The sequence below is a fragment of the Danio rerio genome, chromosome 9 (genome assembly GCF_052040795.2).
Source record: "Danio rerio strain M-AB ecotype USA chromosome 9, GRCz13ab, whole genome shotgun sequence".
NCBI lineage: Eukaryota > Metazoa > Chordata > Actinopteri > Cypriniformes > Danionidae > Danio > Danio rerio.
This window is the reverse complement of record NC_141029.1, coordinates 928,425-951,864: the sequence shown is the minus strand read 5'-3', so window position 1 is coordinate 951,864 and position 23,440 is coordinate 928,425. Positions and strand designations below refer to the sequence as shown.

The window sequence follows — 23,440 nt, the reverse complement described above, 5'->3', positions numbered from 1 at the left end:
ACGATAATTAAAACCTATTAATTATGCTTTATATGGACTCTTAAAGCGAAAGAGATAGCGGACTATTCAGACATAACTGCTTAAGCGACGCCTCTTTAAAATTAATGAGCCTGCAGTAATTAAAAATTAATTAAGTGAAAGCGGATAAGGATTTCACACACCCGATATTGCGATTTTCTGTTGTGCTGAATGAGATCTAAATTAAATGAAAGGCCTTATTTTATACAGTGACGTAGTACTTATTGTTCTAGCCTATTCGTTATATTACTATATTATTGTTTACTATTCACACCAAACATAAATTAGGCTAAAATCTAAAGTGCTGGGTTATTTCAGACCAGTTTGCTGGGTTAATTCTTTTTATTATTAATTGAGTAAAAGAGTATACACTTCAATATTCTTTTAGAAGGCCTTCATATAAACTGATGTAAACACTTTAAAAATGCTTTAGTGAGTGTGTATGGGTTGCAGCTGGAAGGGTATCCGCTGCGTAAAACATATGCTGGATAAGTTGGCGGTTCATTCCGCTGTGGCGACCCCTGATTAATAAAGGGACTAAGCCGAAAAGATAATGAATGAATGTTTTCTCTGTTTCAAAACAATATACAGTAGCGAAAGAAGATCGCTCTTCCGTCAGATTGAGTGTTTTCTTGCACAGCTGGATGTTGGACTAATGGAAAATATTTGTTAGCATTGGCCGAAACTGATTAGCTGAAGTCACACCGAAGCGCAGCCAACAACTATGTATTGTAGAAACTAAAGGACAGCTTACTGTTGCAGTTCAGAACATTTTATTCCCTTATAAAGATGCCTTTAAATGAGTGGCTTTTTTAAATGAGTGTTGTATCACTTTATTACTTGAAATATTTTATATGCAATTGTTTTATGTGTAATGTTATTGGTTTTGGTTAATATTATTTTCATTACTTGATATATGACTTAATAGTATTAGTTACCACTGATTCTTTTAAGTTTAATATCTTATATAATAGTTTGTGTATTTATGTATTGTGGCTGTTTGCTTCTATAGATTGGTTGGATTTATGTGACTTATTTCACTTATTAAATTTATTTATTCTGTCTTGTGTTTTTGTGTTTCTGTGTTTGTGTGTTATGGCAGTCATTACGTAAGCAATTTCCTGCGGGATCAATAAAGTTTTCTAAGTCTAAGTCTTTAGTACTTCCAATAGCTTTTATTAACCAACGTCATGCTGCTGTTACAGAAAATGCTCAGAATGCTCATTTTTTTGTTTGTTTGTCTGTCTGTTTGTTTTCCCCAAAAGCGTCGCTTTAGACACCTGCAGGCCTGTGTTCGGTGTGATTTTATTAACTCTCGGCTCTAGACAGGGCTGGACTGATCTCTGTGCAGGTTGATGTATAGCCTGTCAGTGCGCACTGCGGGCGCGGAACGGAATTGGACGCGGACACACGTGGCACGGAGCTCCTTTGTCATGGATAGGCTCCCAACTCATCCGAGTGATCTGATGTGTTTCCGGCTGGAGGCCACTAAGAGTGGTTGTGCACGAGTAGACTTCCAGAAAGAAAGGGGGAAAAAAAAGAGAAAAGAAAGAGGTGTCAAGCTTTACGCATGAGAGCTCTGTATCGCGCTCTCTCCAAAGACGCGCGCGTAGTTATATTAACAGAATCTCCACAGCATGCCAACAAGTTGACTTACCAAAATAATGAGCTCGCGAGTAATTAGCGCGTTGTCATGGAAACCTAGATAACATTCTCACGTCTTAATAGTTATATTTGGAACAGAACAACGGGATAAATCCAGGAGGGGAGCTGTTATGGAGGATCAGCGGCGGGGTCAGGGTGAGGAGGAGGATGACAGCGGATCTCTGCCCTCTCCACCTTTGCTCCCTGCGCACAGAAACACTGATTTCTTCATCGATAACATCCTCAGACCGGACTTCGGTTGTAAAAGAGAGCGAGAGAGAGTAACGCGGGATTCGGGTGTCCGACCGACTGCTGTCCTGGACTCCCGGAGCGACGGTGTTTCTTCTTCGGCCTCGTCCACCGTTTCATCTCCGGTTTCCAGCAGTCAGTCTAATAAGGTGGAGCAGGGATCCAGTAAATCCTCCTCGCCCAGTAAAGACAGCCAGAAGCAGATTTTGTGGCCCGCTTGGGTTTATTGCACGAGATACTCTGATCGGCCTTCATCTGGTAAGGCAGCTGCTAACAAACACTCCGAATATTGTAACCTACTTGTTTATTTCTGCGCAGGACACGCGTTCATTTGATCGTTAAAGGGAGGATAGTTCATTTTCTGCTAGCTGATTATGTTTGTTTACACTGTAAAAAAAATCTGTTAATGAACAGTTTGTGATTCAGAAGAGTTTTCATTTTATTTACGGATGCGAGTTGCATTATGGGATTGTTGATCTCTGCTCTGTAGAATTCTGATGTTGAAAATGCAACCCTACAGTTTAACATTGACAGCTTTTATTGACATTATAGTAGTCTGAAATAATATAAGAATGATATCTAGAGAAATAAGTCTGTAAAATAACAGTAAATGTGCTGCAGTTTATTACCAGGTTTATGTAGTATAATAAACAACACCAACACAGACAATATAGCACTGCACACTTTTACACATGTGCAGAGAAGTCACATTTGAGGGCTTTACTAGATTTAAAGTTGTTGGAAGAAAGATTAAGGTTCCATAATGCAATTCAAAAGCATAAATAAACTGTGGAAATAACAACAAGAATCAAAGAATACGGAAAAATAATTTTTTTTGGATGTTTTTTATAGTGTGGCAACAAATAACATCACTTCTGCTTTTGCACATATTTGTTGTCTGTTTTAAATCGATCAGTTAATTTTAAGTTTTGTTTAAATTAGTTTAAATTCAGTTTAGATTAAATTTCAGTCTTTCGATGCAATTTTACATTAATCTGGAGAAACTATTTCAGTGTTTGTTGAGGGGAATATCTCATTTAGGAAATAATTTAGCAATTTGCTGAAACAAAACAAAAAACACACAATTATAGTGTTTGTTTTACATTTCTTTAGACTTCGGTACATTTCTATCGATGGAAATTTACATTAATTTTGAAAAATGATCTCAGCCATGAACCGAGGAGAACACAAGCACCCAAACATTATTATAACGCATTACTTCTCTTACTAAAATCTTACCGATTTCCCCCCCTAAAAATACAATTGAAATAAAACAATAATAGTGTGTTTCTTTTCGTATATTTAATTTTCTAATACATGCATGATTTAGACCTAATGTGCAGGGAATATATTTTTAACGTTATTTTATATTACGCATTTTTTATGTAGCCTATGCATTTCTCTGGTGATTTTGATTAAAACATTTTCAATTGACTACAGCTTTGGAAACCTTAATAATAACGAGAACAATAATAATAATAATAATAATAATAATAATGATAATGATAATGATAATAATAATAATAATAATAATGATAATAATAATAGTAGTAGTAGTAGTAGTAGGCTAACAATAATAATAGTAATCCAGAAAACAGTAGCCTAATACACGTTAATTAAAGGCTAGTTCATATTGAACGACATGTAAACTTTGATTAAAATTTACAAAACTAAATTAAAGAATTGCTAAATAAATTTAGGAACATAATAATGTTTTACATACGTCTGACTTGTGTTCAATTCTTGCTTAAAGTTTTGCATTTGATAAAACCGCATTTCTAGCTGAGTTTGATCGACTGTTTATTGATTTTTTTTTAAATAGGCCAACAGATTTTTTTTGTTTCCTTAATTAGGCCTATAAGTTTCAATGATAATGGAAATTTATTTTCATGGCTGAAAAGGCGAAATAAGCCTACAGTTAATAAAGGTTCTAATCAGACAATCCAATAAAAGAACCGTTATAAAAACCACCTCCCTAAAAAACGTATGATCAGTCCTTAAATCTAAAATATATTATTTTAATAATCTAAACAAATTTTTAACGATTTAGCCTATATAAAAAAATAATTTTAATAAAGATTTTTGCCTTTTGCCGCAAGTTCAAGAGCGACCGTCAAAGCGGATATAATAATTTATTATTAGCACCATTTTATGTGCTTCTTAAAAACTATTCAGTTATAAACAAAATTATTTAAACAACAAGTAGCTTAACAGTTATGCCTCTTTTTTTAATTAGCAATACTATAGCAACATAACAACTAATAGTTGAATGAATATCAATGCTACTAATGTATTCTAAAGCAACCATTAGTATTGAATATATTGCTGAAATCAATCGTTAATTTGTTAACTGATTGATGTTCAAAGAATTTGTTTATTTATCATAACACTGACGAGAAAGATCAATACACTAGCACCCCTTTGTATATTCTAAAATGGTTTGGACACTTCATGAAATGGTTTGATATTCATGGATTCGTTTCATTGTTGTCTCCACACAAGGCCCAAGGACCCGGAAATTGAAAAAGAAGAATAACAATACCGAAAGCGACGATAAGCGACCCAGAACGGCGTTCACAGCCGAGCAGCTCCAGAGACTGAAGGCAGAGTTTCAGACTAGCCGCTACATCACGGAGCAGAGGCGGCAGGCTTTAGCGCGGGAACTCGGCCTCAACGAGTCGCAGATCAAAATATGGTTCCAGAATAAGCGCGCCAAAATCAAGAAGTCCAGCGGCTTCAAAAACGCGCTCGCAATGCAGCTAATGGCGCAGGGATTGTACAACCATTCCACCACCACCATCCAAGAAGAGGAGGACAACTAGCAGAGACAAATCCTGGAGTGAAATTAATCACAAGACTTTAAAACAGATATTATAGCCTATGTTTACTGAGCGGGAGATGTATTGTAGTGTAAACAAAATCTGTACATTAGCAGCTTTCTGCATTTTGTGATTCATTTTGTATTCTTCCCTTGTATTAATGCTTTTGAATTGCATTATGGCAGCTTGATCTTTCTTCCAACAACTTTTAATCTTGAAAAGCTCGCAAAGTGACTTTTATTAACAGTTTTAATATTTTATATTGTCTAAGTTGGTGTTGTAGCCTATATTACGATACAAAAACGTTGTAATAAACTGCAGCACATATTCTGTTATTTTACAGACTTGTTTCTCTTTATATTATTCCTTACACATTCTATTATTTCAAACTAGTAAAATGTAAATAAGGTGACTTTTAAAGTCGACAGAGAGAGCAGATATCAACATCACCTAATGCAATTCACCAGCGCAAATAAACGGAAAACTCTTGTAAATCACAAAATGAGCTGTTAATTAAAATATTATTTTAAAGTGTATACAAAACTGAAATTAAACTGACAGCCTCTTTATTTTAAAGATGCGAATAAAGTTTAATATGGTTTGTTATTCAGTTATAATTTACTTCAACTATGATGTTTTATATAAGCTGTTAACTGCAGTATATGCCAAAGACGCTATTCGATTGAATTTATAAAATTAGCAGCTATAATGTTTTAAACTGTATATCCATAATATTTTCCCTTTGCTGGTGGTATACTTGGGATAATGGGAAATAAAGATGTGATTTCAGATAGTATTCTTCATAATATATTTAATACTCTATTCAAATAAACTCATTTTGTACATGAAATACGAGGCGTGTTGTCTTATTATGTTGTCTTCTGTATAGGTAGATTATTATTTATTTTATCCTGGGGCAGGAATAAGTGAACCAACCAAAATGTTAAAAAATAATACGATAATAATAAATGTTTCCCCAATATATTCACTCATGTTTCGTAGAATAAAGCCACTTTAACATAATTTTTTGCTTTTTACGCGACAAACTGCGGCCTTATTTTGTCTTTGTAATGAAGATAAAACAAAATATAACATCTCCGTGTGATAATTTCCCATTTAAAACTTTAATGCGACTCATAATACCTGTAAAAATGCTTGGTTCGAAACAAGCGATTTGTTTTTAATTATCTTATTTACACATTTAATTATAATTAATATAAAACAGTTAAGTTGTCCCCCGAAAACTCAATATGTGTGTTGTTTTGGCTCATTGTAAATAAGCGGTTTAAACAAACATCAAACGTCACTTTTAAATGTAGATTAATTCGCATAAACGACTTTCAGATCAATCAATAATCAGAATGATTTAAACTGCATGTACACCGTGTTGTTGTAGAAATGCTAAAGCATGGAAAATACCTTATTATCTGCAAGACTTTTTTAATTTTAATAGCAATAATAATTAACAATACTGTGTTATTTGTTTGGGAGAATGCGGCTTTTTTAAAACCACATCATATTTAGCATTCCACTGAGAGTTTGAGAACAGTAGTCTAGTGAATGTCGGCTGTTGTGAGCATGCCATAGCTTTTTGTAAGCGATTAATCAAACCAAAGAAGACAGATAATCGTGGACACATTATCCCGATGGCAGGCACTGTTTGTTTTCTGAAGCTCTCTGCCCCGGGCAACATTTAACAGATCTGCATTGGACATCCAGCATGATTGTGTGGCTGCATATATCCGTGGTTTTCTCACACCTTCACTATCATCTCGGTATGGCGTGTGTGTGTGTGTGTGTGTGTGTGTGTGTGTGTGTGTGTGTGTGTGTGTGTGTGTGTGTGTGTGTGTGTGTGTGTGTGTGTGTGTGTGTGTGTGTGTGCGCGCGCGCGCTTGTGAATGTGTCCGGGCAGGCTCGGCTGACTGACTGCTGGAATTAGCGACTGTCAAGTTCAAAAGCGAGTTACACTTGATTGAGATCTTGGCCTGTTTTTGTCAACTTCTTAAAACCACATAAATAGAGCCTTCAAATTGTGATTGAAAAAGTATAATAGCGGGTTCCCGTAGCTATCAGCGGAAATTTCCACACGGTAAAAACACATCTGTTAATGCACAAGTGGTTATTTGCCGTGGTGAATTGCATTAGGGGATGTTGATCTCTGCTCTGTCCACTTTTTATGTTGGAATAACAACTCTACAGTTTAACAAAGTGACTTTTATTGACGTTTTAGTAGTTAAAAATAACATATACGAAATAAAGTATAAAAATAAGTGTGTAAATTAACAAAATGTATTGCCAGTTTATTACAATGTCTCTGTAGTGTAATATACAACACTAACCTATTTGAATAGCACTGCTAACTATTAAAAATACTAATTAAAGTCACTTTTTTCAAACTTTTCAAGGGTAAAACTTCAAGGTGTCAACTTAAAAGCAGAAATAATCCGGTGAAGAATAAAAACACAATACGGAAAACTGCTAATTTACGGATATTTTAGTGCCTGGCATGTTTACTCTCTCATTCATTATCCTGATTTTTCAGAGGATGCCACAGCGGAACGAACCGCCGATAACTTTGGCATGTGTTTTATGCGGCGGGTGCCATTCCAGTGCATGCCTGAAATAGCCTCATTTATTTGAGGAAACCACCAAACTTTTCGGTTTGGCTATCCAAAACCTGCATCTCAGATATACTGACGGATACGGATATACTGATAAATAAAATCAGTGTCAAATAAGGAGTTATTGAGGGGAAAGAAGTTTGTATTCAAACACAAAAACCGTATTTTAAAATCACACCAGGTTGTTTCAACCAAGTTTTGGGCCAAATATGAAGAAACCTGAGGTTGGATAGTTCTTTTCCCAATTGCATTACAATTGCACTTTTAAACCGGCTCGTTTGTTCATATTTAAGCGAGCTTTGAGTTCCAACACGCCAACATTTTTAGAGTGTAAATGGACGAAAGTATAGCACATAGAAATTTCTATTAGTAAAACAGAATGAACACGTGGAAACAATTGAAGTTACTGGGGGAAAAGGCTTTCACAATATCTGAATCAAACGACCAATAAAAGTTTGTATATATTTTTTTAAAAATAAACAGTTTCTGGAAAAATATGTATGAACTTGTTATAAGTATATATATATATATATATATATATATATATATATATATATATATATATATATATATATATATATAGCCTAATACTTACATTTGGATTCTCAGCAGTCATTGGTTTTCATGTTTTACATGCTTTATGTGACTGATATATGTAAAATGTTGAAATAAATTAGGTTTTTATAGACATTATGTTGAATCATAACATTTTGAAGCTATCAAAGGTTAGACAGACTTTATAATATGAAAAAAGCTGTATATCCACTCAGACAACTTGTAATAACTTTAGGGATAAGTAAACACATTTGCCGCGTGTTATAATAAAAGGTGTTTAAAAAACTACCGAACAATTAAAATGCATATGGTGAATTAGAAAAAACAAACAGCAGTGTCCATAAGGTAGCTGCTACGTTTGCATGTTTAACTTTCCGGGAGGGAAAGTGCACGCAGATTTAGGTTATTTTAATACCAATAATTGCTTTAAGACTTTTAGCATTAAAATTGCTGTTCTTCTTGTTCATGGAAATATATATGCCTATAGCCTGCACAATGACTCACAGCTTCTTCATTTTTACCGTTCAACTTGTAAAGAACATTTCACACCCTTTCACACACACACACACACACACACACACACACACACTGAGAGGGAGGGAGAGAGAGAGATTCGACAAACACGCACAAGAACAACCGAAACAGCGACATATATTTTCTGTTTCATTTCTACATGTTTCATTTACATTGGCAAAAGTGACATTTTGTCCATAAATCGTGTAAGCAAGCAGCTGATCGTAAGATTTGCATGCAAAACGCAGTTCATTTGAACACACACGCACACTTGCATATTTAGTTTAATCAAACCAGTGTAATTTCTTTGTCATTAGTTCGTTAGTTGAAATATTTCTTTTCACTACATACTTGAAAATGTTGGGTTATTTCAACCAAATTTCGAGTGAATTTTGGACAAAACCAACTGCTGGGTTAATTTTTAATATATAAGACGAAATGTCGCATTTGGGTTCGTCCATATTTCACCCGAATTGGGTTAAAATAACCCAGCATTTTTAGTGTAATCCAAGAAACAGCATATTTTAATAATAATAATAATAATAATAATAATTCTGCCCATATAAATTGTTTGCAACCACTTAGGTTACTTTTAAAAGTTTGTAAATCCAATGAATATTTTTTTCAGTGTGAACCGTATAGAGCCGACATTCCCGCAGATCAGTGTGTGCAGCCCAGGTGATGTTCAGGGATCCACATGTCCATCTGTGTCTGCAGGAGCTTGGGTTTCCACGGGCAGTATTTTGGGAATGGGGTTCCTCTCGGACCGTAGATAACCCATTTCAACGCTGTCAAAACCCGCTGTGTGGTCCTGCAGTCAAAGCCCTCAACAATCCAGCATGTGCTCGCTGTGTATAGGCTGGATGTGCAGTTTCATACTGATGAATGTGTATACAGCCTATACATTGTTTAATGCGCAGCGAGGCAGTTTTATAATCTGTTTTGACCCTACTAAATAAAAATAAATACGGTAACACTTTAATTTTAGAAATTCATGCTGTTAACAAACAATTAACTCAGACTATTAGCTCATAAAACGACATGCTATTAATACTGCTGATTATTAGTCAAGGTAGTAGTCGAGTTGTGTATGTGTAAATATATATATTGTTGCATTATGTTATGTGTGTGTATATATACATACATACACACACACACACACACACACACACACACATATATATATATATATATATATATATATATATATATATATATACACACACACACACACACACACACACACACACACACACACACACACACACACACACACACACACACACACACACAAAACATGTTAAATAAATATATTCACATATAAATTCATATACGATTTGTATTAGGCCTAAAAAATAGTCATGCATATATTAATACACAAACACACAAACATTAATATTCACATATACAAAAACTAAAATAAAAATTTCTAAATTATATTATAATTTATCAGTTTAAAACTGCACTGTCAAACCCCAAAAAATAGAGTAAACCGATTGCATCAAACCATGCAAGTTTAAAAACTAATCTATAAGTACTGTGAACTTACTCTATTTAAGCTGAAGCAATAAGGTTTTTAATCAACTCATACATTCAACACTGAGTTCACAACTCTTCAGATGAGTAGAATAAACTTTCAATTTTGAGTGAACTACACTCAATTCATCTGATAAAGTTGACTGTGTGCCAGATCATTCATTATATACACTGAATACTAATACATGTTACAACAGTACAGTTAAAAAGTATTTACTAGAAAACAATAGGTTGTGTTCTTCATGTGTGAAGGCTTTGAGCACATTTCTGTACATTCCTGAAGGGATTTCAGTTACAGTGATGCACAAATAAACTACTGTAAAATGACAACAATATTTAACAAAAGTTAAAATAACTCAACGAGGAACCAGTCAAAGTACTGTAAATGAGGGAATAATGTGATTATAGCTGGAAACACACTTAGAGACTGATCACAGGAGGAGTTGGAAAAAAAGAGGAAGCGTGACTGAGAAACGGTGTCATTTGTTCATCACTGAAGGGTTTCATTACTGATGGACTAACAATCTGCACCAGGATAATTATATAGGCAAACCATATCATTTATTGAACATATCTACACATCTAAAGAGCCACAGACAGGTCGGAGATACACCGGCGATCAGATATAATGCCTTCGACCTTCAGGCAGATGCTTGTAAAGGGCCAATATCAGATACGAGGACTTCAAGTAGATGGAAAAAAAATGCATTCAGTTTCTTTTTATCCAAAAAACCCCATCATATGAGTCATTTTGCAAAATAAAAATAATTAAATTGCTTATAATACTGACCTTGTGGTTTTTAAAACTTAAAACTTCATTCATTCATTTTCTTTTCGGTTTAGTATTAACCAGGGGTCACCACAGCGGAATGAACCGCCAACTATTCCAGCATATGTTTTACACAGCGGATGCCATTCCAGCTGCAACTCAACACTGGGAAACACCCGTACATTCTCATACAAACACATACACTATGGACAATTTAGCTTACCCAATTCCCCTATAGCGCATGTGTTCGGACTGTGGGGGAAACCGGAGCACCCGTGTTGGCGTGGGTTTCCTCCTGGTGCTCTGGTTTCCCCCACAGTCCGAACACATGCGCTATAGGGGAATTGCGTAAGCTAAACTGTCCATAGTGTATGTGTGTGAATGAGTGTGTATGGGTGATTTCCAGTGATGGGTTGCAGCTGGGAGGGCATGCGCTATACGTAAAACCTATTCTGGAATAGTTGTCGGTTCATTCTGTTGTGGCGACTTCTGATGAATAAAGGGACTCAGCCGAAAAGTAAATGACTGAATGAATATTTTAATCACAAAATTGTCCATGAATTTTTGGGAACTACCACCTCAAAATCAGGCGTTTTTATCACACACACACAAAATAAAAAAATCACAAACAAAATAAATCATGAAAAACTAGGAGGTGTGTAAAAAATACAGCATTTAAACCTCATAATTAAACAGAAAATTGTGCGAATAGCTGCAAAAAGATCCCCTTTTTGTGGAAAAAAAAAGAACCACCCCTTTCACCAGTCTGGCTACAGGCCTCAATGATCTCCTTAACACACGTCTGCACAGAATACAGTAAAATTCCTCCTCTGACATCCACCGCTGACGCAGAGCAGAGCCGCTGTAAATTGCAGTGTGTGCAGGATGTCAGCAGGGCTACCTGTTATTATTATTTCTCCACGCGGGCAGACCGAGAGCGGACGCATGGCCTCACATCTCACACACAGCCAAGTGCAGACAAGACTGCGCTCCAGATAAGAGTCGTAAATCTCAGCCTAGGACAGTTCAGATGCTATCAGCCAGTCAGTGGTCAACTACCCAACAGAGCAGCATGACAGCAATCATCCATAATGCCAACATACACACTCATTATAGCGTTCACGGAGAGACAAGCTATAAATACAGGAAAACAGAGATACAATCAGGCTAATAATTGAGTCAGTGATGCTGAACAGAGTACACCAGCCCTAAGCTATCAGACGCACATTTTTTAAAATGGTGATCAGCATGTTGACGTTAACTATCTAGTGTTGTCTTATAATTCCGTGTACACTATTACGTCCTTCGGGTCAAAAGGACCCGCCTTCACTAAACCTCTAAAATAAAGATGAAAGATTTAACTTCAATCCTCAAATCTTTCATTTATTCATTTTCTTGTCGGCTTAGTCCCTTTATTAATCCGGGGTTGCCACAGCGGAATGAACCGCCAACTTTCCCAGCATGTCTTTACGCAGCAGATGCCCTTCCAGCTGCAACCCATCTCTGGGAAACATCCACACACACACACACACTCATACACTACAGACAATTTAGCCTACCCAATTCACCTGTACCGCATGTGTTTGGACTGTGGGGGAAACCGGAGCACACCCACGCGAAGGCAGGGAGAACATGCAAACTCCACACAGACACGCCAACTGAGCCGAGGTTCGAACCAGTGACCTTCTTGCTGTGAGGCGACAGCACTACCTACTGCGCCAGCTGCCTCGTTCAATCCTCAAATCTGTTCAGTATAAAGAAACAAGCTGATCTTCATCACACACTTGCTGATAGTTTGGGGGTTTTTGGGAGACTTTTCCTCATCAGTGTGCAGCAGTGTTCACTCAGTGGACAACACTCCACTCTCACTACAGTAAAGGGGGTGTTTTATTATAAGTATTTAGCATAACAGTATTAGTTAATGCAGGAGATTCTTATTGAGTGTGTGTGTACGTGTTTTTGTGACATATCAGGACACAGATCTGTATAATGGCATGGGTATGACACAGGTTTTACAAAAAGGAGGTGAAATATGAGGATATTAGTGACGTCCTCATTTCTCAAAAAGCTTATAAATCCCACAGTATGAGTTTAATCAGAGAGTAAAGCTGAACACTGACTCCTGTGATGGTTGGGTTTAGGAGTAGGGTGGGATGAGGGCAATATAATATACGGTTTGGACAGTATAAAATGAATGGAAACCTATGTAATGTCCCCACTTTTCACAAAAACAAACCTGTGTGTGTGTGTGTCCGCGCACAGCAGATGGTCTCACTAATGTTGGCTTTTGACCCTGTGGTTGTAATGAGGGCTGAGAGTCTGCTGTTTCCATCATGGAGTCTCTGGGCACACAGATTCGGGCTGAGAGGTTAATCAATTCATTTCATAATTATGTGATTAGTAACGCATGCAGAGAAACATCCGATCATTTCCTCACTGCGTAAATCATTTAACACCAATTAATCATTTCAGTCTGAGGATGATGGATTATGATTTGATCAATACACAACCAACGAGACATTTCGACTCATACCAATGAACTTGCCATCACAGGGGCGGACTGGCCATCTGGCAATTCTGGCAAATGCCAAAAGGGCCGGACCTTTAATTTTAAAATGTGGTCCGGTGTGCTATTTTTAAATTTATATATGTATTGTTTATACATGCAGGCAGCTTTCATCTCTTGCAAGAAGTGAATATGATGATGATAATAGTAATGATAATAATAAATGTTAAGCATTGGCCCATTCGACAGTGGCCGGCTGGTTTCGAGAGGGGCCGACCCAATCAGAGGTTACGTGGACGTAATCAAAATCTGGCAATAATGTCAAACAAACAGTAAGTGCAGTAAGTGCAGCACAAGCTAATTGTCAGAGATGGACTGTAAAAAAGGAAAGGTGGTGCCAAAAAGCTCAGAGAAAGCAAAAGATTGCTCTAAAATCAGACGCTGCCAATTGCATAAAATTAACTGAAATAGTCTCGAAAGGGGGCAGCACAGTGGGTAGCACTGTCGCCTCACAGCAAGAAGGTCAATGGTTCGAGCCTTGGCTGGGTCAGTTGGTGTTTTGGTGTGGAGTTTGCTCCCGGTTTCACTCACAAGTCCAAACACGAGCTATAGGTGAATTGGGTTACACATATGGGTAACACACATGCTGAAAAAGTTAGTGGTTCATTCTGCTGTGGCGATCTCAGATTAATAAAGGGACTAAGCCAAAAAGAAAATGAATGAATGAAATGATTGATGTATAAATTTGTTATAAATGGGTTGTTTTTGTAGTAAATGTGCGCGTCCGTGGATAGGGCTGTGTCGGTGTGGTAATATGGGCTGGTGTGGCTACAGTGCCAGGGCTGATTTTTAGTCCCAGTCCGCCCCTGTGCCATCATATATGCAGTTGAAGTCAGAATGATTCGCCCTGCTGTGAATCTGTTTACATTTTTCTAATATTTCCCAAATGATGTTGAACAGATTCAGGAGTTGTTCACAGTGTTTCCTCTAATATTTGTTCTTCTGGAGATAGTCTTATTTGTTTTATTTCAGCTAGAATAAAAGCAGTTTTGTAACTGTTTTTAAGCTCAATATTATTGGCCCCTTCAGCAATATTAGTGTTGGATTGTCTCCAGAACAAACCACTGTTATACAATGACTTGCCTAATTACCCTAACTTTATCCTGATTACCCTAGTAAAGCCTTTACATGTCACTGAAGCATATGAATCTCCACCGCTAGAACAGTTCCAACCCAGACTCATTCTGAAAATGAATGAACTCATTCTGATAATGTACCACTATATACATTTCTGGAGAGCAGCAAATACGTCCCAGGAGCTACGTTGTTTCTCAGGTTTTGTTTTTGCGTATGCACCAGAGGCCGCTGTGTACGCTTTTACAGATCTCAAATTTCCCTCAGGACTTCTTTTTCCTGTGTCAAACTGACCAGCTAATGCACGTGTTTGTGTGTGGAGTAGCTGTGTTAGCATGTCAGTGTGTGTTAGCACGAGTGTCTGTGGGTGGCAAACTCGGCACAGTTGCTTTGAGAATCTGACCTGGACGGGGTTAAAGGTCAACCGTTTATAAGGCAATAGGTTAGTTAGTGTTTTAAATAGGGCAGGAGCTCCCCACCCCCCACCTGCTCCACATACACACCTGACGCGCACACACACACACACACACATATTTGTGCAGGGGCATAGTGGACATTTTAAAAGTGGGGCATCCAAAATTTAGCGTTCATATATTTATTAATCACCTGTTTCTAAATAGTTTGTCTCTAAAAGTGAGGGGGACGTATCCCATGTGCATCTGTGCTTGTGTGTATTTGCGTGTCAGTTTGTGGGCATGCATGTGTTTTTGTGTGTATGCGTGTGTGCATTTGCATTTGTTTGTGAGTGTGTGCGTTTGTATGCGTGTGTGCATGTGGGAGTGTGCGTGCATCTGTGTGAATGTGTGTATTAGTTTGTGTGCATGCTTGCTGGAGTGAGTTTGTGTGTGTACATATGTGGCCGTGCTCTTGTGCGTGTGCATGTGTGTCAGTTTGTGTGCGAGCGTGCATGTGTTTGTGGGTGTGCGTGCTTGTGTTTGGTGTGTTTTATGAGGGTGTGTGTGTGTGTGCATTTGTGTGTTTAGGTTTGTGTGTGTGCGCATGTATGTATGCAAGTACATATATAGGTGTACTTTTGTTTTTGTGTGTATCAGATTGTGTGTGTGTGTGTGTATATGTGTGGTGGCAGCACGGTGGCACAGTGGGTAGTACAATCGCCTCACATAAAGAAGGTTGCTGGTTTGAATCTCGGCTGGATCAGTTGGCGTTTCTGTGTGGAGTTTGCATGTTCTCCCTGTGTTGGCCTGGGTTTCCTCCACAGTCCAAACACATGTGATATAGGGGAATTGATGAACTAAACTGGGCGTAGTGTATGAGTGTGTAAGGGTGTTTCCCTGTGATGGGTTGTGGCTGGAAGGGCATCCGATGTGTAAAGCATGTGCTGGATAAGTTGGCGGTTCATTACGCTGTGGCGACCCCTGATTAATAAAGGAACTAAGCCGAAAAGAAAATGACTGAATGTATATGTGTGTGTGTGTGTGTGTGTTTTGTCCTGCTGTTGTGTTGAGCTTGGCTGATCAGAGGCTGCTCGTCCTCAGCATGTTTAGGAAGTGAGAATCGCTCTTCTCTTTCTGCAGCTCTGCAGGAGGCACTGAGAGAAAGACAATCCTCATTCAAGACACTTGGAGCGAGACGTCTAGACCCACTGACCGGCTGTCTGTCTGTCTGTTATAGGAGGCCGTTTGGGAAGAAACACACTGAAACACTTGCACATGCAAATAGATGTTAGCTCATATATATATATATATATATATATATATATATATATATATATATATATATATATATATATATATATATATATATATATTTATGAAACATATCTGGAGCATCCTTGGTTGCAGCAAAACACACTTAAATACTTTGGATGAAACACTAAACACACCTCACCCATATACAGTTTAAGTCAGAATTATTAGCCCCCATTTATTTCTTTCCCCAATTTCTGTTCACATTTGTGTATATAATAGTTTTAATAACTTTTCTCTAATGACTGATTTATTTTTATCTTTACTAGATATTCGTCAAGACACTTCTATACAGCTTAAAGTGACATGTAAAGGCTTCACTAGGGTAATTAGGGTAACTAGGCAGGTTAGGGTAATTAGGCAAGTCTTTGTATAATAGTCTTGTTCTGTGGACGATCAAATATAAACATAGCTTAAGGAAGCTAATAATATTGACCTTAAAATGGTGTTTAAAAAATTAAAAACTACTTTTATTCTAGCCGAAATAAAACAAATAAGACTTTCTCCACAAGAAAAAATATTGTCAGACATACTGTGAACATTTCCTGAATCTGTTCAACATCATTTGGGAAATATTTAAAACAAAAACAAAAAATTTAAAGGAGGGCGAATAATTCTGACTTCAACTGTACATACATACATATATATATATATATATATATATATATATATATATATATATATATATATATATATATATATATATATATATATATATACATACATGCATACAAACACACACACACACACACACATATATACATACATACATACAAAGAGCACCCTTTGTGGGTTGTTTTGGGTGTATTTAGGTGTGTGTGTCTACTGAGTTTCCCACAGTCTCTGTGTGGTTGGTCAAGTCCTGCTGGTGGCCCTTCTGCCCCTGACCTCTGACCTCTGGACAGGTGGCGGACACACCGTTTAAAACCAGTTATTTGACCCTCGTTGGACTGAGGTCGTGACCCCCACAGACACCTGCTCTGTGATGAGACCTGACCAATCACAACACACAGCTGTATCTACTGTAATAACTATGAGTAACACACACACACACACACACACAATTTCATTCATTCATTCATTCTCCTTTGTGTCTTCGTCCCTTTATTAATCTGGGGTCACCACAGCGGAATGAACCACCAACTTATCCAGCATTTGTTTTACGCAGCGGATGCCCTTCCAGCTGTAACCCATCACTGGGAAACACCCATACATACTAATTTACTCACAACTGTAGAATCACCACAACAGATCAATTACTGTAGTTGTTGTGTCACCATAGCAACAGTATAATCACCACAACAGATTAATTTCTATAGTTGTTGTGTTACCATAGCAACAGTAGAATCACCACAACAGATCAATTACTATAGTTGTTGTGTTACCATAGCAACTGTAGAATCACCACAACAGATCAATTACTATAGTTGTTGTGTTACCATAGCAACTGTAGAATCACCACAACAGATCAATTACTATAGTTGTTGTGTTACCATAGCAACTGTAGAATCACCACAACAGATCAATTACTATAGTTGTTGTGTTACCATAGCAACTGTAGAATCACCACAACAGATTAATTACTATAGTTGTTGTGTTACTTCTTTATCTGCACTTCATTATAATATGGTCAACAGCACTTTGTATTTACAATAAATGACCATAGTGTGTAAAATGTAAAATATTTGTTATTAATCTCCCACAACAAAATAGCCTGAATGTAGCAGGTTTGCTATAAAACATTTCCCAGAGAAAAGTCATGCTTTTAAAAATGAAACTGCATCAGTTATTATGAGTGAACTGATGGAAATGTACACACATGAGCCCAGAGGATTGTGGGTCAGAGCGGATGAAGGGGGGACTCCAGGTGTAACTGTGCCTGTCATCACTGACACACTGTTTCCTCTCAAAAATGAGTCTGAAGTGCTGCCAACGTGTGTGTGTGTGTGTGTGTGTGTGTGTTTAGACATACACCACCCCCATTAAATATCTCGTTTCCACTAAGGCTGCATTTATTTCATCAACAATTGTTTATTTAGATTATATCTGTTTCATATTATTTATTTATGCGTTCATCTGTCAATTTATTAATTTATTCGTTTAAAATAACCAGCGAAAATAATGATGCGCATGAAAAGAAATGATGATAGAATAATACATATGTGTGCATATATGTGTCTGTACATATGTGTGTGTGCATGCAAATGTGTATATTAGCACCTTTGAGTTTGTGCATATATATATGTGTGTGTGTGTGTGTATATATGTGCATGTGTGCAGGCATATATGTGTGTTTGTGTGTCTCCATGTGTATGTGGGTGCGAACGTGCATATCTGTGTGTGCTTGTTTGTGTGTTAGTGTTTGTCCATGCGACTACGTGTGCATGTATGTGTGTGCGCATATTTGTGTGTGTGTATATAGGTTTGTATGTGCGAGTTTGTGCATGTGTGTGCATGTCCATGTGTATGTGCAAGCATATATGTGTGTGTGTGTGTGCATATGTGTGTGAATTCATGAGCTGCTGCTGCTTTAGTTCAAGCTCTTTCCACAGTAATAAAACACATTCTCCATGCGCAGAGCAAATCAGAACCAGAGCGTATCTTTGACCTGATGCTGTGTGTGTGTGTGTGTGTGTGTCACATAGACATCAAAAAGACAGGTAAAACATGTTTAAATGAAACACCAGTAGTGTGGTTGTCAGCTGGCGCTCTCTAGTGTTAATAAAGCATCGTTTCGCTCTGTTGTGGTGTTGTCCATAAGCTCATCTGTCTGAGTTTGCAATCAGTGTATAACTATTATGGAATAACTATTATCATAGATCATACTGTAAACAGGTGAGCCTGTAATGTTCATCTGATAAACAGCCACATATCTGGAAAATAAATTGTTCACCCCCCCAAAAAAAGGTTCAGTCATTATCTCTTCAATAAAAGCAGAACACTTACCTGACACTGTGCATCTGACTGACCCTGCTCCACCTGTCCCTCAATCATTTCTGCCTGCTTCACCTGTGATTGATACTGTGACATGAGTAATTTCATGAGCACCCATTCTTAAAGCCAAACTACCTTAATATGTCAACTATTTGTACTTACTTGGCGTACTGAACAATGATATCATGTCCATTTTCCTTTTCTCTATCATTTTATTTAGTCCTGACACTGTAAGGCAAGACAAGTTTATTTATACAGTACTTCATTTCACACACAATGGTCATTTAAAGTGCTTTACATCAAGTAAAACTATTATTAAAACAATACAGTCGGTGCATGGAGGTAAAGTTGTTTTTACATTTACACATTCGTTCAGTGACAACTAGTGACACATTGTTTACCACGGTGCTTTGAATATTCAGATTAAAATATCATGTAAACATGACTTCATGACAACATTAGCACTATTTCTCTGACTGCGAACAATGTTGTATTGTGATAGTCATAGGCTGCTAATATGATTTCTCTATTTAGAGTTTGAACATTGTACTTTTCTCAGATTAATAAAGAGTAATAATGTGTGAACATGAAACCAACTTTACCTCAATGTGGGGTGCTGGGGGTCAGTTCGAGCATAGCACAGTGCTCATTTAGTAATGAACAATATGCTAACATTGTTACATTAACTTAACATTATGCCAAAGTCGTCACATATACAACAATGCATGGGAGACAGCTATGACGTGTTAGCTGCAGTGCAGTGCACTAGTATGCAACAAGCTCTTGTAAACAAGCTAACGTTAACTAGATACGTGATATTAATTGCTATAACAGATTTATTAAAAATTACATCGCTAATCGGCATTTTGCCGCAACTAATTTATAAATGAGTCTACATCAACTAGATTAAAGAGAATAGCTTTATTTACAGTGAATAAAACACCCGACTTACTAATTAGACGCAGTCACACACCTGACCCGCGTGTGTGGAGATTAGCTGGGTAGTGATGTGCGGATTGATACTAAAATATCGATACGTCTGATACCAGCTTTGTATGTTCTAGAATCGATTACCTTATCAAAATTTCGATATTTCAATAATTATTTTGAATATATATATATATATATATATATATATATATATATATATATATATATATATATATATATATATATATATATATATATATAGAAATACAGGTCTGAATAATGCCAACATTTAAGAACTAGTTGTTCTTCCGCCTGCCAAGCCATGTGCGTAATATGGCACTGTACAACTGCAGATCACGCTAGCTAGTCACTCAGTCCACTGGGGGGTGGGACTGAGTTAATTATTATTAAAATATTAATTTTATTATTAATATATTAATATTAAAGTTCATATTTTAATATTAATATTTTAACTTTAGTTACTAAAATATAGCCCAATATAGGGGGGTTGTTGTGGTTGCGAACTAAAGTCAAAAGTCAAGAACCGGGGGGTTTGGTGTTGTGGACCAAAGTGAAAAAGGGGGCTCCATGCCACCCCTAGCATGGCGTCCCGCCTAAATCTGCCACTGCATGCTACTTTTCGCAATGTGACCACAAGATAGCACCGTTCACCAAAAGGATAATTACAGAGTCACTGCTTTCTAATTCAACAACACCTTTTACAGAGCAGACTACTCAGAACGTTTAATGACCATATTCTTAAAGCAGAAGACAACAGTAAGGGGCAGATTAAATGGAACTCGGACGTACAACATCCGCAATTTTGTCATGATCATGTGAGCTTCCTGTTAGTGGCATCGATTCACTCCTATTCATGAATTCTCTCATAGTGCATCAACATGGGATATGTAGAATACATCGGATGTGCACTTCAGAATTTCACTGGTAGTAGTAGGTCCTCCGGGTACTTCTGGCATACTGAATGTTTTTAGCGTACTATATAGTGTGGAAGTATGCGATTTCGAAGTATACGATTTTGAATGCAATTTCGGGATATACCATAGCTCCACCTCTTTTTAAAAAATAGCCAATAGCGTTTAGTTTTATCACAGCTCTGCTAATGAGAGTGGTTGGGCTCAAGCCATCAAATGAAAGGCCAATAAGAAGAAGGGGGCGGGGCATGTCAGATACTAGAGAGCATTTGATTGGTCAGAAGATTTGACGAGAAACGGAAGTATGAGGAGACGACAAACAAATGTATTTAGAATTTTAGATAGAAGTGACAAACTGCAAACTTTGAATGTTTGTATCAGGTTTCTACATGTGAATTTAGTCACTGTTTTGCATTATAGATATTATTAATACACTGATATTAACATCTTAAAAACTTAAATTTCACAAGAACTTTGTTTTTTAGCTTTAAAAGGAGAGAGAGTATGAGAAGCGCTGGTTTATCTTGTGACGGCTGTCTGGATCCTCTTTAATGATCAAACCTGTGTTGTTGTTTGTTCACTGCGAGCTCCAGATCCTCAAGCTGATCAGCCGCTGTCAGACACACACACACACACACACAGTGTGCACCTGTAGTGTTCATTTAACAGCACAGTTTCATGGTCCAACAGGCACCTGAGAGGGAAACAATCCTGCTGTACAAGTGCGTGACGTTTCCTATCAGGCTTCAGATATACCGCAGAGTCAACAACACATCAGGACTTAATGAAAAAAGTGAGGGAGGTAAGACTGAGAGTGTTCAAGACCTAGCTTGACCGTTTGTTATTCCTAGGCAGTTCTAAACCATCACAAAAACGAGCTTCTGCAATCCCAACGGCCTTAAACAATGGCTTCCCACAAACTGATTTTCAAATTCTATGAATTCGGACATACTACTCAGCTCGCATACTGATTTTAGCGTACTATATAGTATGGAAGTATGCCGTTTCGGACGCAGCCAATGACTAAATGCACTACAGAATGTTACGTTTTCACACACAAACTTCGTGTATTCTATCAGTGCTGCAAGCGCTTGGTTTGTGGCGCCACCTTCTGGACACTCATATATTGGTAGTATGGGGTCAAAGATCATACATAACCTGTCCGCTTGTTAAGTGTGACGTCACGCGGAGGCGGCTTTCGGATCCAAGCGCTCTATTTAAATGTATGGGAAGACTCATGAAGTGGTAATTATAAACGTTTACAAAGCGATGTAATAATTACGAAAATCACGATCGCAATATATATGTCCATGCCTAATATCCGATGGCCAGAAAGTGATTAATTTTAAAAATGTTGGTAGTTGTGATACAGCAAGCCCAGAGATTGTTGTGTACACTATGACTTTATATAAAATGAACTTTAATGTGTGATATGTATTAAAAGTGATCATAAACGAATGATTTCTCAGCTCAAATGAATGGCGGCTTGGACCCGGAAACAGTACATACGTCACCAACACGTCACCACTTAACAAGCGGATATAGTATGGAAGTATGTCGTTTCGGACGCAGCCAATGACTAAATGCACTACAGAATGTTACGTTTTCACACACAAACTCCGTGTATTCTATCAGTGCTGCAGGTAGCTTGGTTTGTGGCGCCACCTTCTGGACACTCACATATTGGTAGTATGGGGTCAAAGATCATACATAACCTGTTGGCACAGCTAGATTTTTGTTATTTCTTGTTTTAAGCAATAATACGCCAAAATTAACTACATTTTTTTTTATTAAAACACGCAAAATAATCTGCTAATTGGGTAAGAAAAATTAATATCATGTCAAAGTGAAGACGCTCATTTTCCTCAGATTATTTTGCATGTTGTAACAAAAAATCTCACTTCATTTTGACTCAAGACGACATCTTTCCCTTGTCTAGAACATGCTTCTTGATGCAAGAAGTTTTAGATATTCAGAAACAAAGTCTCTAAGCAAGAAAAGCCTTTATTTTTGCAGTGTGTGATCCATTATCCCGTCTGATACATTCATAACTGGTGTTTAAAGCAGACATTCCTGAAAAAAAAGAGATAAACGGCAGACAGCTGCGAGAGATCAGCCGCTTCACACCGTCTGCAACTGAGAAGAATGCATTAACTGCACTTATCTCCTCTTCTTTAACCAACACACACAGAGACGGAGTGTGTGTGTGTGTGTGTGTGAGCATGACACAAATCATATTCTTGCCAGAAATCTGTCCTCGGAGAGTTGGCGATCGCTGGATGTTCAGCTTTTGAACGGTTACACCAGACCACACACACACCGATGTACATCGATTAAACACACTGAGGCATGACCGGGACTACAGCAGTGTGTGTGTGTGTGTGTGTGTGTGTGTGTGTGTGTGTTCCCTGCAAAATATGCTTTATTACTAAGACTTTTGTCTGGTTTTTAGTCCAAATGTCTGAAAATCCTGAAATCAAGAAGCATTTTGTAGACATGCAAAAAAAAATGTTGTGCTGTTTTACAGAGATAATGAGTCAAAATGAAGAGAGTTTTCACTAAAAACACAGTAAA

At 37.4% G+C, this 23,440-nt stretch overlaps 1 protein-coding gene and 2 long non-coding RNA genes across 4 annotated transcripts; 2 read left to right on the top strand and 1 right to left on the bottom strand.

Moving 5' to 3' along the window:
- Window positions 1-1,345: 1,345 nt before the first annotated feature.
- On the top strand, window positions 1,346-5,580 carry en1a (engrailed homeobox 1a). The gene is made up of 2 exons (NM_131045.2): window positions 1,346-2,169; window positions 4,414-5,580. The coding sequence occupies exons 1-2, from the start codon at window positions 1,794-1,796 to the stop codon at window positions 4,731-4,733; spliced, it is 696 nt and encodes a 231-aa protein (NP_571120.2). The 5' UTR covers window positions 1,346-1,793; the 3' UTR covers window positions 4,734-5,580.
- A 3,584-nt stretch (window positions 5,581-9,164) lies between these two features.
- Window positions 9,165-20,028, bottom strand: LOC141376040 (uncharacterized). Of its 2 annotated transcripts, XR_015499023.1 has the most exons (4): window positions 19,957-20,028; window positions 19,167-19,232; window positions 19,017-19,091; window positions 9,165-9,297 (listed from the first exon to the last, which is right to left on the bottom strand). It is a non-coding gene; the product is annotated as an uncharacterized LOC141376040 (long non-coding RNA). The 2 variants fall into 2 exon arrangements; XR_015499022.1 differs by lacking the exon at window positions 19,957-20,028 and having other exon boundaries at window positions 19,167-19,239.
- Window positions 20,029-21,170: 1,142 nt separating this feature from the next.
- LOC147835194 (uncharacterized) lies at window positions 21,171-22,652 on the top strand. The gene is made up of 2 exons (XR_015499024.1): window positions 21,171-21,944; window positions 22,041-22,652. It is a non-coding gene; the product is annotated as an uncharacterized LOC147835194 (long non-coding RNA).
- Window positions 22,653-23,440: the final 788 nt, after the last annotated feature.

Excerpts from the sequence above, each read along its gene's own strand:
- en1a (NM_131045.2), top strand. The coding sequence starts at position 1,794 with ATGGAGGATCAGCGGCGGGGTCAGGGTGAGGAGGAGGATGACAGCGGA. Across the intron at positions 2,170-4,413 it reads CTCTGATCGGCCTTCATCTG|GCCCAAGGACCCGGAAATTG; the intron begins GTAAGGCAGCTG and ends TCTCCACACAAG.